We start from the raw sequence: 14,921 nt of genomic DNA, 5'->3' as shown, positions 1-14,921 counted from the left end.
TGGCACCAGGAACCAGTTTCATGAAAGACAGTTTTTCCACAGAGGGTAGGAGGAGATGGTTTTGGGATGATTCAAGCACATTACCTTTATTTTGCACTTTATTTCTATTATTATTACATTATAATATATAATGCAATGATTATACAACTCACCATAATATAAAATCAGTGAGAGTCCTGAGCTTGTTTACCTTTAATGAGAAGGTCCCACCTGGGTGTAATGGATGACAGTGATGGATCATCAGGCATTAGATATCATAAGGAGCATGCAACCTAGATCCCTCCCAGTGCAGTTCACAATAGGGTTCACACTCCTATGAGAATCTAATGCTGCCACTGCTGATCTGACAGGAGGCAGAGCTCAGGTGGTAACGCAAGCCATGGGGAGCAGCTGTAAATACAGACGAAGCTTCCCTGGGTTGCCTGCTGCATAGCCCAGTTCCTGACAGGCCATGGCCTGTGGCCTGGGAGTTGAGGCCCTCGCATACAGAATGAATTTAAAGAGAAATAGAGCCATGACACATATGAGGAAGTTATTGCAATGATAGTGACCGATGTTTGGAGAAGAGTATCAGTAGTGACTGGCAAGAAATGAATGGATTACACAACTGTTTAGCAGACAGTATCTTCCTAGATTGCCATCGTGATTCCGTATCAGAGTGAAGCAGGCAATAAGTGGTAACTAAGGAAAACTTGTCATTTCAACAGGGAACCTTTTCAGTCAGAATTATTGATGTATTTGCAAATTTCCTTTGAAGATCTATTTGTCCTCAAGAAAAGGTCTTTAGCTTAAATCTGTATCCCTGTATCCTAATCTAATTCCAAACATATTTAAATACAGTAACTGAGAAACTCATATCCTAGTCTTTTGGTTCATATTTGGTGGTAATTGTTAGGGTTCATTAGAGACATATGTTTAAATCAAACTCTAACTCTAAAAGTGAGAATGCATAAGGTAAATTTTACCAATTTACTGATGAGCATGGAAATAAATTAGGATGATGAAAAACAATATATTGAGCAAGTGCTTTTATAAAATTATTCCTGACATGTTTGAGATAAATGATCCTGCCATTGAATCCTTCCTTCATTTTAGGGTTCTTAGTGACCACTTATTTCAGTTAGCTCCATGAAAATGAGTTTTGCTGTTCCTGTTAGTCAGCACAAAATAAAAATGATCATAAATCTTTTATAAAGATGAGGCTTGCATTAAAAAGAAAATCTAATTGAAAGTTGCTTTAAATTTTGAGTGATTAATTTCGTGTCAAATAAGTCATTAGAAATCGTGATAGCTATAAAAAAGCAATCATTTGCAAAATTGGAAAAAGCTAAATTCAATCTAGATACACTTTTCTACTTTTAAAATTTGTATATTGGGAGAGATACAATATAGCAATTGTGGAATTTTAATGTAATAGCCTGTTTTTATAGGTAGTTTGTACATGTGTGCTGTTGGGCTCTCAACCAACTAATTACTTTCCCTCTGGATACTTCTATTTCAGGTGATCATCTGTATTATATTTGATTGGTGCAAAAGTAATTGCGGTTTTTGCCATTACTTTTAGTGTTTCTCTTGTTTCTTGTCTAATAATAATATATCTACTTAATATCATTTCAAACATATAACAAAGATTAGGTTTTTTTATGTTTTGGATTTTAACAGATATATGTACACACACATATATATAAATATATATTTAACATTTTTATACATACATATATATGTATATATATTTTTTAAAATAGGCACTATATACCTGTGTAGTTAAATACTAAGAGCTAAAGCTCGTGGCCCCATTTTATGAAAACAAAGGGTGCAATCTAGGAACTGTCTCCCTAAATATCTGTAATGTACTCCAAACCAAGTAAAAGTAGCTCTCCAGTAACCAATATTGTTTATCCTACAGCTCTTGTATTTTTAAGAGTGGACATAATACACTAAATTTGGAGAGCTGATTGTATTTGAAAGATAAAAATGTCTGCAGGTCAGCCGAGCGTCGTGGCTCATGCCTGTAATCCTAGCAGTTTGAGAGGCTGAGGCAGGTGGATCACCTAAGGTCAGGAGTTCGAGACCAGCCTGGCCAGCATGGCGAAACCCCATCTCTACTAAAAATATAATAAATTAGTCTGGCATGGTGGCAGGTGCCTGTAATCCCAGCTACTTGGGAAGCTTAGGCAAGAGAATTGTTTGAACCCAGGGGGACAGAGGTTTCAGTGAGCTGAGATTGTGTCACTACACTCCAGCCTGGGGAAAAGAGTGAAACTCTGACTCAAAAAAAAAAAAAAGTCTCTAGGTCTAGATCCATTGGTGCAAGACATCTTCCATGAAACTGCTTTTCATTATGGGATGTACATAAAACAAATTAAATATGTAATGATGTAACATAAAATCGCTTTTGATTTTTAATCCAATGAAATCTTGACATAACATGCTCTACTATTTTTGGAGGAACTAGTCAAACTAAAAAGAACCTCAGAATAAGTTGCCTATCATCAAGACTGAACTGATTACTCAGTGGACAACTAAAATGCAGTGGTGATGTTAACTTTTTTCTTTTCACATACTTCAAACTTTTAATTACCAGAAAAAAAATATTATATTATTTAGTACTACCGAGGACTCAGGTTTTAAAAGCAAACTATAATAATTGCGGGGTAAAGTAGAAGCATCATTTTTGTTTTAAGTGAAAGACTCTTCATTTCACATTTACTATGGTACATATTATTGATTTTCTTCTCTGGTGTTGTTTTTTGCAGAGAGTGAATCTGTCCTTCGATTTTCCATTTTATGGCCACTTCCTACGTGAAATCACGGTAGCGACTGGGGGTAAGTGGTTTTCTACCCATTCACCTTAAGTAATCTATGGTTTGACTGCAGTTATTTTTAATGTACTCTATATTTCAAGATGGGTATTTATTGATAAAACCATTGTGTTTTATCACAAAGCCATAGGTATAAATAAAACCAAACAAAGGGTATTGTTATTGGAAAACTTCTCAGCAGAAAAAAAAAGTATTTATAATAATTTTCAACCTAGATCACCTCTGCTTTTCTTCCAAATTTTAATTCCTTTTTGGTAGTTTGGTAAGACTGTCCACATGGCAGAAGTTGGAATAGAGCTAGAAAGAAAGGCTGCTTAATGAAGCTGCTGGTGATCTTAATTTTCTTTTAATGTATATATTTGCTATATATATGTACATATATAAAATATGTAAAATATATATATAAACCTATATAATATATAAATATATATAAACATATAAAATATATGTACATATATATACACACATATGTATACACAAAAACACACAACCATATGCACATTAGCTTTGATCATTTTTTTCCTTGAGTGTTACCTATTTTGATTGACAACTCATTTGAGAGTCTTCAAATAAAGGCTGAAATCCAGCTCAAATGTTTTAAATTTTATTTTTCTCCACCAGCTTAGAGGTTAGTTTAGAGATTAGCAATATCCTAGCAAAGTAATTATCATTCTTTATTGTGTATCTCAGAAGTCAGAAATATTTTAGTCTTCAAGTGCTACTAGAAGCGATAAGCAAAATGCCAGGGAATATCCCTGTAGGCTTTATGATGCAGGGGTAGGGAAGAAGGAGAAAAACACATAAAAATGGAACAGTAAGTAAAGAAGAAATTAAAAGAAATTCTATAGATGTACAAAGAGGCTGTGAGCATCTATGCCCAAAGCACCATAGACAGAGTCTCTTTCCTTCACTGACTCTTACCAGGGGTCTTTTGGATGGTGTGGAAACCATGTTAAGCATCGCCATTTTTTTTTTTTTTGCCATACTTTAATATAAGACCTAGAAGGTACTTAGGATTCAGAAGAAGAAGATTTGTAATCAGAAATATCAACAAGTAAATGGAAGTGTTTTGAGCACCTACTCTGAGTGATGGTAAATAAGTCCACCTCTGCCTTAGAGTTGTGTAGCTTAGTGAAATATTAGGTAAAGTGAAGCAGAATGTGAGGAATTGCTTAGGAAATATAAGTGATGAAATATGCCCAGGTACAGTGGCTCACACCTGTAGTCCCAGCTACTTTGGAAGCCCAGGAAGGAGGATTGCTTGAGCCCAGGAGTTCAAGACAAGCCTGGGCAACACTGTGAGACCCTATCTCTACAAAAACATTTAAAAACTTAACCAAGCATGGTGGGGTGCTCCTGTAGTCCCAGCTACTCAGGAGGCTGAGAGAGGAGGACCACTTGAGGCCAGGAGTTTGAGACTGCACCGAGCTGTGGTCATGCCATTGCACTACAGCCTGGCTGACAGAGCAAGACTCTATCTCTGAAAATAAAATAAATAAAATAAAATAATTAGCTGGTATGGTGGCATGCACCTGTAATCTCAGCTACTTGAGAGGTTGAGGCAGGAGGATCACTTGAGTCCAGGAGTTTGAGGCTGCAGTGAGCTATGACCACACCACTGCACTACAGCCTGAGCAACAGAGAAAGACCCTATCTCTAAAGAAAAAAACAAACGGAAATCAGAAAAAGAAAATACAAATGATAAGCTATGGGTTTCCGGGGATGATGTAACTCAAACATCTCTGAGTCTTAAATGAGAGTTAAGACTACAGAAAAATTGGTGTTCAAAGTGTTTCTTGGATCTCCTCTGTGATTGACTAGACAAACGTCATAAGCAGATAGACCTATTTGACAGATGCTTGCCATCCTTACAAATCTTAAAAAGGTTCTTAACCAGAGAAGTCTTGGAAGGAAAATGGAAACCACGAGTTGACTGCAGGCCATTCTCAATAGACCTGGCCTGGGAGTTTTAAGTAGAAACACAAAGATGCCTCTTTTGTTGACTATCAGTTCTTTTTGTGTTTACAAATTCCTCTTGAACCTGTTTCTACATTGGGTGTGAGAAAAATTAAAGTGATATGTTTTCATGGTGAATCCAAGCTGTGCTAATAAATAAAGGGAATGCTTTAAACCATAATCCTCTTCATCTTACTTCATGGTTTTGCCATTTCCCATATTTCCTTGAAATCTCTCCATCTCTTTCCACACAGACACAAATTTAACATTGAAATTAAGTCAAGATAATGTCTCATCTTATTGCTAAGATCAGCACAACTTAAAAATGGAAAGTTGTTTAACAAAATAGACATATGCATAGTTTACCATGGCCCCTCTTTGTATATGTATTTTACTGTGAATGAGCTTAAGTTTCTAGTTTAAAATGTGAATTACAGCTAAAACATCTGGTCGTTTATCTTATAAACTATAAAAATAAAATCTTTGCTTATTAAACATTTTAATATTCAAAAGCTTCAATAATCCATATGTACAATGGAATTGGAAATATCATCTATTTTCTGGTTCACTGATAGTGGAATCTGAAAGCATTCATTTATCTTTCTAGATAAAAAATACTTCAGAATACAAATATTTCAAGCACTAGAAAACTAGTTCTCTGTGAATTTCATCAAAACAGTTTCATTAGTGATACCACCAAGATGTGTTTTTTGCCTATCACACTGCATTATTTTCTTTCTATCTGAATATTTTAATTGGTTCTTTTTTATTATTAGCCTGCTAGTGTGATCTTTTAAATGTTTGAAAATGTAGATTTAAGTTTGAGGATTTGATTTGTAATCAAATAGCTATCCTAGGAATGATATTTTTACCTGAGTCCGTCAATGGGTACCATTACGGTGATGAGATGGGAGTATGTGAGATGGGTTAATTACTACTTTATGTAATGGGGAAGAGAAGATATACACGTTATACAGATAATTTTGGTCCCAGTATGTAAGTATGTAGAGAGATGGTGATTCTTAATTAAGGTAATATGGGGAATTGTGGGAAGTTGGACATGAAACTGAAAAGCAAAAGTGATATGAATTTAAAAGCTAATAATGAATGTGTATTACTTACCTTGATCATAGAACAATTTGCCTTCTCTTTCTACACAGGTTTCTACTTACAGATTTCATAAGAAAGCGGTTTAAATTTTAGCTCTATTTTATTTCATTTGCTACGTAAAATACTAAAATGTTTAAGTAATATATTTACATATCTGAAAAACTAATAACGTGGACATTTAAAAAGTGAAACAGACAAAAGTAAAATGTAAATCTCCCTTCTTCCTTTGCCTCTTAGCTCACCAGTTTCCTGCCCAAGAAAAAAAATCTTATTTTTTGAAGTATGGTATATTAAAATTCAAACTTGGAGTAGTTTCCTGTATCTGGCCAATAATCATTAGGTTTTTTTTCTGTTTAAATTCCCACTAAGAGAGATTTTTAAAAAATAATAATGCATGTTATCTTCATTAGGTTTTCAGGAAGTATATTACCAAATCTCCCAGCTCCTTCTTTGTTCTGGCTTTCAAGTGGTAATATTTTAATTGTAGTCCCAAATAGTATTTCATACTCTTTATAGGGACTTGATTAATAACAGGAATAAAAGTCTTTTTAGGAGAGGAAGAGAGTTAGTTATTACTCATGATGATTGATTTGTAAATAACAACCACATCTTCTTTCAAGTGTATAACCCCATAAAACAAAGCGTGGTGTATCCATTAACTTTCTGCATCTAGGGAGAAGGTGAATGGAGTTTTTTTGTATTATTATTATTATAAACAGAGATCACAGGTTATGGTTATCTGAGATCTATGCATGAATGGAAGATACTAAAGAAATAGATGCTGGATGAAAGTAAATCCATTCCAACTGGCTTCAATAATTTAAAGTTACAAGCTCAAGTCTCAAGGATTCCTAGACAGAGAGATAAATTGCGTGATGTCTAATCTACTGCATCTAAATAATTCTCTGAGATAGACCTCCAAAACCCTGAGAGTTCATCTGAGCTGTCTTCTTTGATAATTTACTCCTCCCTCAAACTGTCTAGTGTCAGCAGTAGATTCAGTAGCTTGACCATTATTATATATGTATGTATTTATTTTGTAGACAGGATCTTACTCTGTCACCCCAGCTGGAGTGCAGTGGCACAATCACAGCTCACTATAGCCTTGACCTCCTGGGCTCAAGTGATCCTTCCACCTCGGCTCCCCAAGTAGCTGGGACTACAGGCATGCACCGCCATGCCTGGCTAATGTTCAGATTTTTTTGTAGATATGCGGTCTCACTATGTTGCTCAGGCTGCTCTCAAACTCCTAGCCTCTAGCAATCCTCCCATCTCAGCCTCCCAAAGTGCTGGGATTACAGGTGTGAGACCCTGTGCCAGGCTATATTGTTTTGTCCTTCACGAATTGCATATTCACAACCACTTTTGTTTCTCCTGCATGTCTGTTCATACATGCTTTATTTCATTAGCACTGGCTCCTTGCGGCAGGGGTGGGAAGCATAATTGGAAATTAAGCCATTAGGAGACCCAGAGAGGAAGCACCCAGGAGCAAGAGTTGACTCAATAGGAATCAGCAAGAAAAATACAAGAGGCAGAAACATGGGTAGAATGAAAGAGGGCCATTAGACGTAAACAAAAGAGAGCAGAGCATTGGCATACGATGGATAAGTCATGATTGGAGGACAGGAATGGGGGAGGTGGATCAGCTGAGACGAGGGTGTAGGTAAAAACAAGGTCTCCAGGTTCATCCCCTTCCATTGCCATAACGGCCACTGAAGTGTCCACTGATTGCTAGTGCTAGAATACTCCGCTAGGGATGTTTATACCAGGAAAACATCATTCATCTTCTTGCAGCAGATCCAGGCTTTCTTGGAAACAGTGGCAGTAATATTTTTGCTTGTAGCCTTTCCTAGTCACTGCAGCAGTAATTCAGATAAATAGCAATTTTACACAGATGCTTAAATACATCACCCAATTTAAAATAAAGGTTATCTAAGTGACTCTATTTAATTAATAAAGTAATAATGTATGCCAGATGCTCTAACATTGTCCAATCCTGGAAAATAAAGGAAAGAAATACTAAATAGTGCAGGACTGACATTAGACCCTGGTCATTTCAGAAATGAGTTCAAAAGAGCTCCCTCAATTCCTACTTAAGCCAGAAATTGAGTTGCATTTTCTTAGAGAAGGAGTCAGGCTTCCAGGTTAAGATAAATAGACTTTTGAATCTGAATACTTCATCAGTTCCTAAGCCAAGCCAATCGTAACTGTATGATCTTCAGCAAATGACTTAATCTCTCTGATCTCAGTTTCCTTACCTATAAAATAGCACAATAAAAGTACCTGGTTCATAAATATTTTGTGATGATTAATTAACATATGTTAATGATACCTGTTTCGTAGAAAATGCTACATAGATAGCATACGCTATTACTGCATTTTTCTCCACATGTACATTTTCTCTTTTATTTCTTTTCAAAATGCTTTTTCTTTAAGGCCTGTGCTGTCTTTTTAGGTTGTCTGTTGTTTTCTTTGATGACCTCATTCATTAGATTTCTCTCCATAAAGCATAGAAAGGGTCTCAAGGAATGTTTAGGAACATAACCCATTGTCATCTCTAACTGCTCCTATTAAAGACTGGCTCAACCATTCGTGTCTAGGAAGTAGAATAGCATGTAAATAACTTGGGAAGTCCGCTTGATCAGCATGGCTATATCTATCACTTCTTGGTGCTGTTCAGAATCTCTCTAAAGACTGTCCCATGACGACATTTTGCGACTCTGGGACACTGTCTGGAAACCTTAGAAAATTTAGCAATTTTGTAACACATGGTAGAATCTTGAAATCTTTCTCTAATTGTGACAACATAGTTTATAACTGGGTAACAAGCATTATAATCAGTAACACATATATATTGTTATACCCACGTATTCATTCTATCCTTTGTATAGCAAGAATTGTAGGGCCAAGTTATCAAAGCGTAAAGATAGTCAAGGGTGAAATGATTGGGATGGGAATGGACATCCCCCTTGGTAGCAGCCAGGTAGCCTTGAGGTTTATTTAATTGCTAACAATCCAATTTAAAAATGTATTCAAGATCCAACCCCAAATGCAAAGTTAAATATTAGTCCAATTTCTGTGTAACATTTTGCCTTTGAACTGGGAAACAGATTTCTCTATATGTAGTCATTATTTCATTACTACCTTTATTTTCAAGATCTTTTTCTATTTTTTTAATACATTACAGAAAACCAGTTGATATAAAGTTAAAGTAGCTAAAAACTATGCTCTCACTTAGAGCTATATAGCTCTGGAATTGAGACATAGTCATAAAAAAAATAGATCTAAATATTTTGTTGGCTAATTCTAATGGGGTTATGATGGGGTTAGATTACTTTGTTGATGTGAATAGCCTGAGGGCTACAGAGAAATTTTCATTTAATCTGCTGGAATTATTGTTCAAATGAGAAGCTTCTCCTGAAGGCAAAGAAAATGGAAGAAAATGTCTTTTAATTGGCTTATTGTCAATTTCCAAAGCTAATTTTAAAAATAAGCACAATTTAGTTAATAGCTCATAAAGAAAATTCAAAGCACTTTTAGTTGACTCCAGAAAAAATGTAAAATTAAGATAATTTAGAGCAATTAGATTTTGTAAAAAAAAAATGTAAATTATAGAGTGAAAACGTTAAAAATATTTTAATTGTAGCAAAATATGCAAAGCATAAAATGTGCCACTTATGAATGTACTGTTTATGAAGTTTTAGTCAGTAAGCTCTGGAAAAAAATTGTTTTTCCTCCTTGTTCTCCTCCTTCTCCTCCTTCTCCCCTTCATTTTCTTCTTCTTCTTTGAAGCATGGTAATCTCTTCAGGTAAATTACTAGTTTCTTCCAAAATGCCTTGAAAACACAACTATTTTTCAAATCTTCACTCCAATGTATTTGTATAAGCCAGGTTTATTGTTCTTACACTCTTTACCTTTCTACCTCTTAATAATTAAAGATTATCTTGGAGAAATTTTTTAAGCTATTTATTTTATATTAGATGAATCTAATAAAACTTGAGACAAACCTGGACAACACAGTGAGACTTCATCTCTTCAGAAAAAAAATTTAACAGTTAGCAGAGCATAGTGGTATGCTCCTGTAGTCCCAGCTTTTCAGGAGGCTGAGGCAGGAGGATTGCTTGAGGCCAGAAGTTCAGGGCTGTAGTTACCTATGATTATGCTACTGCACTCCAACCAGAGTGACAGAGCAAGATGTTATCTCTAAAAATAAATAAAGAAAATCTAATAACTGATAATATAATTTGGAGATAATTGAGTACTCCCATTTTCTATACAGTTTGAAAAATAAGAGTCATGGAACATTATATATGTAAAAATGAAGTATAAGATTATGTGTTAGCAGGGAAAGAATGTTTATCATGATAATCAAGATATAATATTTTAAGTATACTGTGATGGTAATTTTTTAGAAATACATAGCAGTGGAAGGAAGAGCTAATACTGATTGCTTTGAAATGATGACATTGGTCTTATGTTTCTATTCCCTAGCTTCCAAGAATTCAGTTGAAAAATGTTGTTTATATTTCAGTCCTCTTGTAATAATGATTGTAAGGAGTGAGTAGAAATCTGGTTTCTACTCATTTATTTTAACAGAGAAGGGTACCCATATGTTTTAACACTACTTATCAGAGTTTTGTTTCTCCCACTGGTATATAATACTGCTCATATTCTGAATTCTCTTATTTTCCATAAGGCTTGAAATATGTTATTTAAATTAACCTGATTTATTTTATCATAAAAATAAAATATAACAATGCATTAGAAGAAGACTAGAGAAGGACTACTTTATAATCCTGAGATTGGGAGCATTTTTCTAAGACTGATACAAAGCCCAGAAACCATAAATGAAAATATTGAAAAAAATGCATAAAATAAAATTTTCATATATTAAAAATTCATGGCATTTAAATACCCTTACTTAAGAAAAGAGAAATAAAAACCTGGGAACTATTACAAGGAACTTAAATAAATTTACAGGAATAAAACAACCCCATCAAAATTGGGCAAAGGATATGAACAGACATTTCTCAAAAGAAGACATTTATGTGGCCAACAAATACATGAAAAAAAGCTCATTATCACTGGTCATTAGAGAAACGCAAATCAAAACTGCAATGAGATACCATCTCATGCTGATTAGAATGGTGATTATTAAAAAGTCAGAAAACAACAAATGCTGGCAAGGCTGTGGAGAAATAGGAATGCGTCTACACTGTTGGTGGGAATGTATCAATGTTCAACCGTTGTGGAATACAGTGTGGCAATTCCAAAGGATTATAAATCATTCTACATAAACACGAATGTTTATTGCTGCACTATTTACAATAGCAAAGACTTGGAACCAACCCAAATGCCCATCAATGATTGATTGGATAAAGAAAATGTGGCACATATACACCATGGAATACTATGCAGCCACAAAAAAGAATGAGAGTTCATGTCCTTTGCAGGGACATGGATGAAGCAGGAAGTTATCATTCTCAGCAAACTAACACAGGAAAAGAAAACCAAACACCGCCAAGCACCACATGTTGTCACTCCTAAGTGGGAGTTGAACAATAAGAACACATGGACACAGGGAGGGGAACATCACACAATGGGGCCCGTCAGGGAGTGGAGGACAAGGGGAGAGAGAACATTAGGACAAACACCTAATGCATACAGGGCTTAAAACCTAGACGACAGGTTGATAGGTGCAGCAAACCACCATGGCACATGTATACCTATGTAACAAACCTGCACATTCTGACATTCTGTACATACGTGTATCCCAGAACTTAAAGAAAAAAAAAAAAGGAAAAAACAAAGCAAAACAAACAAACAAAAAACCTGGGAAAGGAAATATTTAAAACACATATGACAGTGAAAGGACTGTTCTCCTTAATATATAAAGAGCTCATGTAAGTAAAAGAGAAATGTAGCAACTAAACAATGAGCAAATGACAAAAGAAATTACAGGAATTTCTGGTTTCAGGTATTTATTATAAAGTGTTTGGAGGTTGTCATTCTCATTCTATTGAAAAAAAGCTAAACAAACTGAAAATTGACAATTTCTATCAGACCCACGAGAGAGCTGAGATTGCAGGGTGTATCAGGGTTCTGTAGAGGGACAGAACTAATAGGATAGATGGATATATGAAGGGGAGTTTATTAAGGAGTATTGACTCACATGATCAAAAGGTGAAGTCCCCCAATAAGCCATCAGCAAACTGAAGAGCAAGGAAGCCAGTATGAGTCCCAAAACCTCGAAACTAGGGAAGCCAACAGTGTAGTCTTCATTCTGTCCCTGAAGGCCTAAGAGCCCCTGGCAAACCGCTGGTGTTAAGTCCAAGAGTCCAAAAGCTGAAGAACTTGGAGTCTGATGTTCAAGGGCAGGAAACATCCAGCACAGGAGAAAGATGAAGGCCAGAAGAGTGAGCAAGTCAGCGTCTCCCACCTTCTCCTGCCTGCTTTATCTAGCCTGTCTGGCAGTTGATTCGATGGTGCCCACCCCCACTGAGGGTGGGTCTGCCTCTCCAATTCCGCTGACTCAAATGTTAACCTTCTTTGGCAGCACCCTCACAGACACACCCAGGAACAATACTTTGCATCCTTCGATCCAATCAAGTTGACCGCATCACAGAAGGCAAACCACTGTCCCCAAAATGTAGAGACACAGGCACATCCAGAGACACACAGAGGAGGGGCAGAAGCCACTGCAACCACAGATTGCTGATAATACTTAAAATGTGACTTCCACAAAGCTAGAATTTCAGTGCGGATGAGCCTAACGGTCGGAAACTCCTGAGGATTCTAGTCTTAGGGGGACCTTTAAACTTCTGTGGGCTTGACCCCCAGGAACTGCAGAAGGTTCTCCCAGTGACGGTCTATGATGGCTCTGCTGGAGTAAGGGAAGAGTAATCTTGTGAAATACACCTGGAGCCTCCTCCAGAACAAAGACCTTCCTAGGGCCTTGTCCTAGCTGGGGGAAAGTCATTTCTCCCACTGGAGCAAGCCCCTGGAGTCTTCTAGACTCACATAAGGGAGAATTAAAAATTCATAGTCAACAAGAGTCAAGACTTTAGGGAAATACAGCTGGAATGGTATATCCAGGGAGGGGAGTAGGAGGCAGGGAGGGGGAAACCCTATTCCACTAGAGACACCCTTAAGAGAGTCATAGCCCAAAGATACAGACCTACTAAATACTAAAGACTAAGAAACTTCTAAAATGGAAATGCAAAGAAAAAACGAATGAAAGAAAATAAAACAAAAGCACAACAGAATATCAGAGACCCGTCGGATAATAGCAAAAGATGTAACATCCATGAACTTAATTGGAATATCAGAAGGGAAGAAAAAGAGAAAGAAGAAATGTTTGAAATAATAATAGCTGAGTGCTTTCCAAAACTGACAGATATCAAACTAGGAAGCTCGGAGAAAAACAACCAGAAGATCACCAAAAGACCACACATAGGCATATTATTTGCAAACAAACAAAACAAACAAACAAACAAGCTTTAAATAAACCAGAGAAAACTACACCTCACTGCAAAATACCCAATCAGTATTTGTGCCATTGCACTCTAGCCTGGGTGACAAGAGTGAAACTCCATCCAAACACACAAACAAACAAAAACAGGAGAAGTCTGAGAAACTATCACAGCTAAGAGGAACATAAGGAAACATAACAGCTAAATATAATGTCATATTCTGGATAGAATCCAGGAAGATCAAAAGGACATTATGTAAACATAGACAAATCTGAATACATTTAGTTAATAATTCAGCTAATAATTATATATCAATATTCAATATCAATTCAGCTAATAATTATATATCAATATTGTTTCAAAAATTTTGACAAAGGCATCATACCTTTCTCAAGGTATGTATGATGTTGGTAGTATGGGAAATCAGGTGTGGAGTATGTGGGAGGCCTATACTGTCTTTGCAACTTTCTGTACATGTCAACCTATTCTAAAATTAGAAGTTTATTTTTTTAAAAGGAAATATAAGTGGCTGTTACACATGTTAATACATAACCTCACTCCCAATAAGTGAAATGCAAGTTAAAACTATAGAGATGCTGTTTTTACTTTAGCAATTTTAAAAGGTTTTTTAAAAACCTTTTAGTAACTTTTGTAGCTCGATATTTTCTTTAAGGTATGGAGAAAAAGAAAGTCTCAAGATTTGCTGATGGCAATGTATTATTATCCACTAAAATATAAAATGTATAACTAACACTGTGATTTCTACTCCTAAAAATGTATCTTATAGGTGTCTTTGTGTGTGAACAATGTGTATAAAAATATCTACTGCTAAAGACTGAAAACCACCTGAATGCCCATCGTTAAGGATGTTCAGGTTGTGGACAGGTTAAATAAACTACTGGGAACCCATAGAGTAGAATACTATGTGACCTTTAAGCAGAATGAGATACTTAAGGTATGCTTATTAAAAAAAAAATAAAACACCACAGGATGCAGATAAATGTTACTTACATATATATGTACATAGATATGTATGTATGTGTACAGACAGATGTAGCTTATACATGTATAAGCTATCTCTAAAATAATTTGGGAGAAACATAGATATGATTCCAAGTGAGCAGAAAAATCTCGAGAGAGATATACAAGAAACTACTAATAGTGCTAACCCCCAAGAGACTTGGCAGATGGCTGGAGATTAGGAATAGGAAAGAGATGTAATTTTCACAATCATCTGTGCTTTTCAAATTATTACGATGTGCATGTATTACTTTTCAAACAGCATTAATATTTAAAATTCTTATCGGTAAGAATGGATAGGAATAATTTCTGCAGTGTATGTATTTGTTTTTATTTAATAGCATCTTGTAATATGTATTTGTCAAAAAAAATTAACAATATTTAAAAGAGTATGCAGTATAAAGCTTTCTTTGTAATTATTTTATTACAAAATTTTTTAGAGTTTGAGGCAGTATAAATTGCTCATGAAATTGCCTATTTTGTTAAGAAAAAGTATTTAAATTGTTTATTAAGGGGCTTATGAGTACCATTCTAAAATAA

At 35.5% G+C, this 14,921-nt stretch overlaps 1 protein-coding gene across 2 annotated transcripts in view; it reads left to right on the top strand.

Annotated features, from left to right (window-relative positions):
• The window catches only part of PLXDC2 (plexin domain containing 2), a 463,014-nt gene that overhangs the window by 250,479 nt on the left and 197,614 nt on the right, over positions 1 to 14,921 (top strand). For both annotated transcript variants that reach the window (XM_025396216.1, XM_025396218.1), the window contains one exon: positions 2,757 to 2,826. In XM_025396216.1, the coding sequence (XP_025252001.1) occupies positions 2,757 to 2,826 (70 nt within the window). The remainder of the gene's footprint in view (positions 1 to 2,756; positions 2,827 to 14,921) is intronic.

The sequence above is a fragment of the Theropithecus gelada genome, chromosome 9 (genome assembly GCF_003255815.1).
Source record: "Theropithecus gelada isolate Dixy chromosome 9, Tgel_1.0, whole genome shotgun sequence".
NCBI lineage: Eukaryota > Metazoa > Chordata > Mammalia > Primates > Cercopithecidae > Theropithecus > Theropithecus gelada.
The sequence above is the reverse complement of the archived record's forward strand: the minus strand, read 5'-3'. Positions and strand labels throughout refer to the sequence as shown.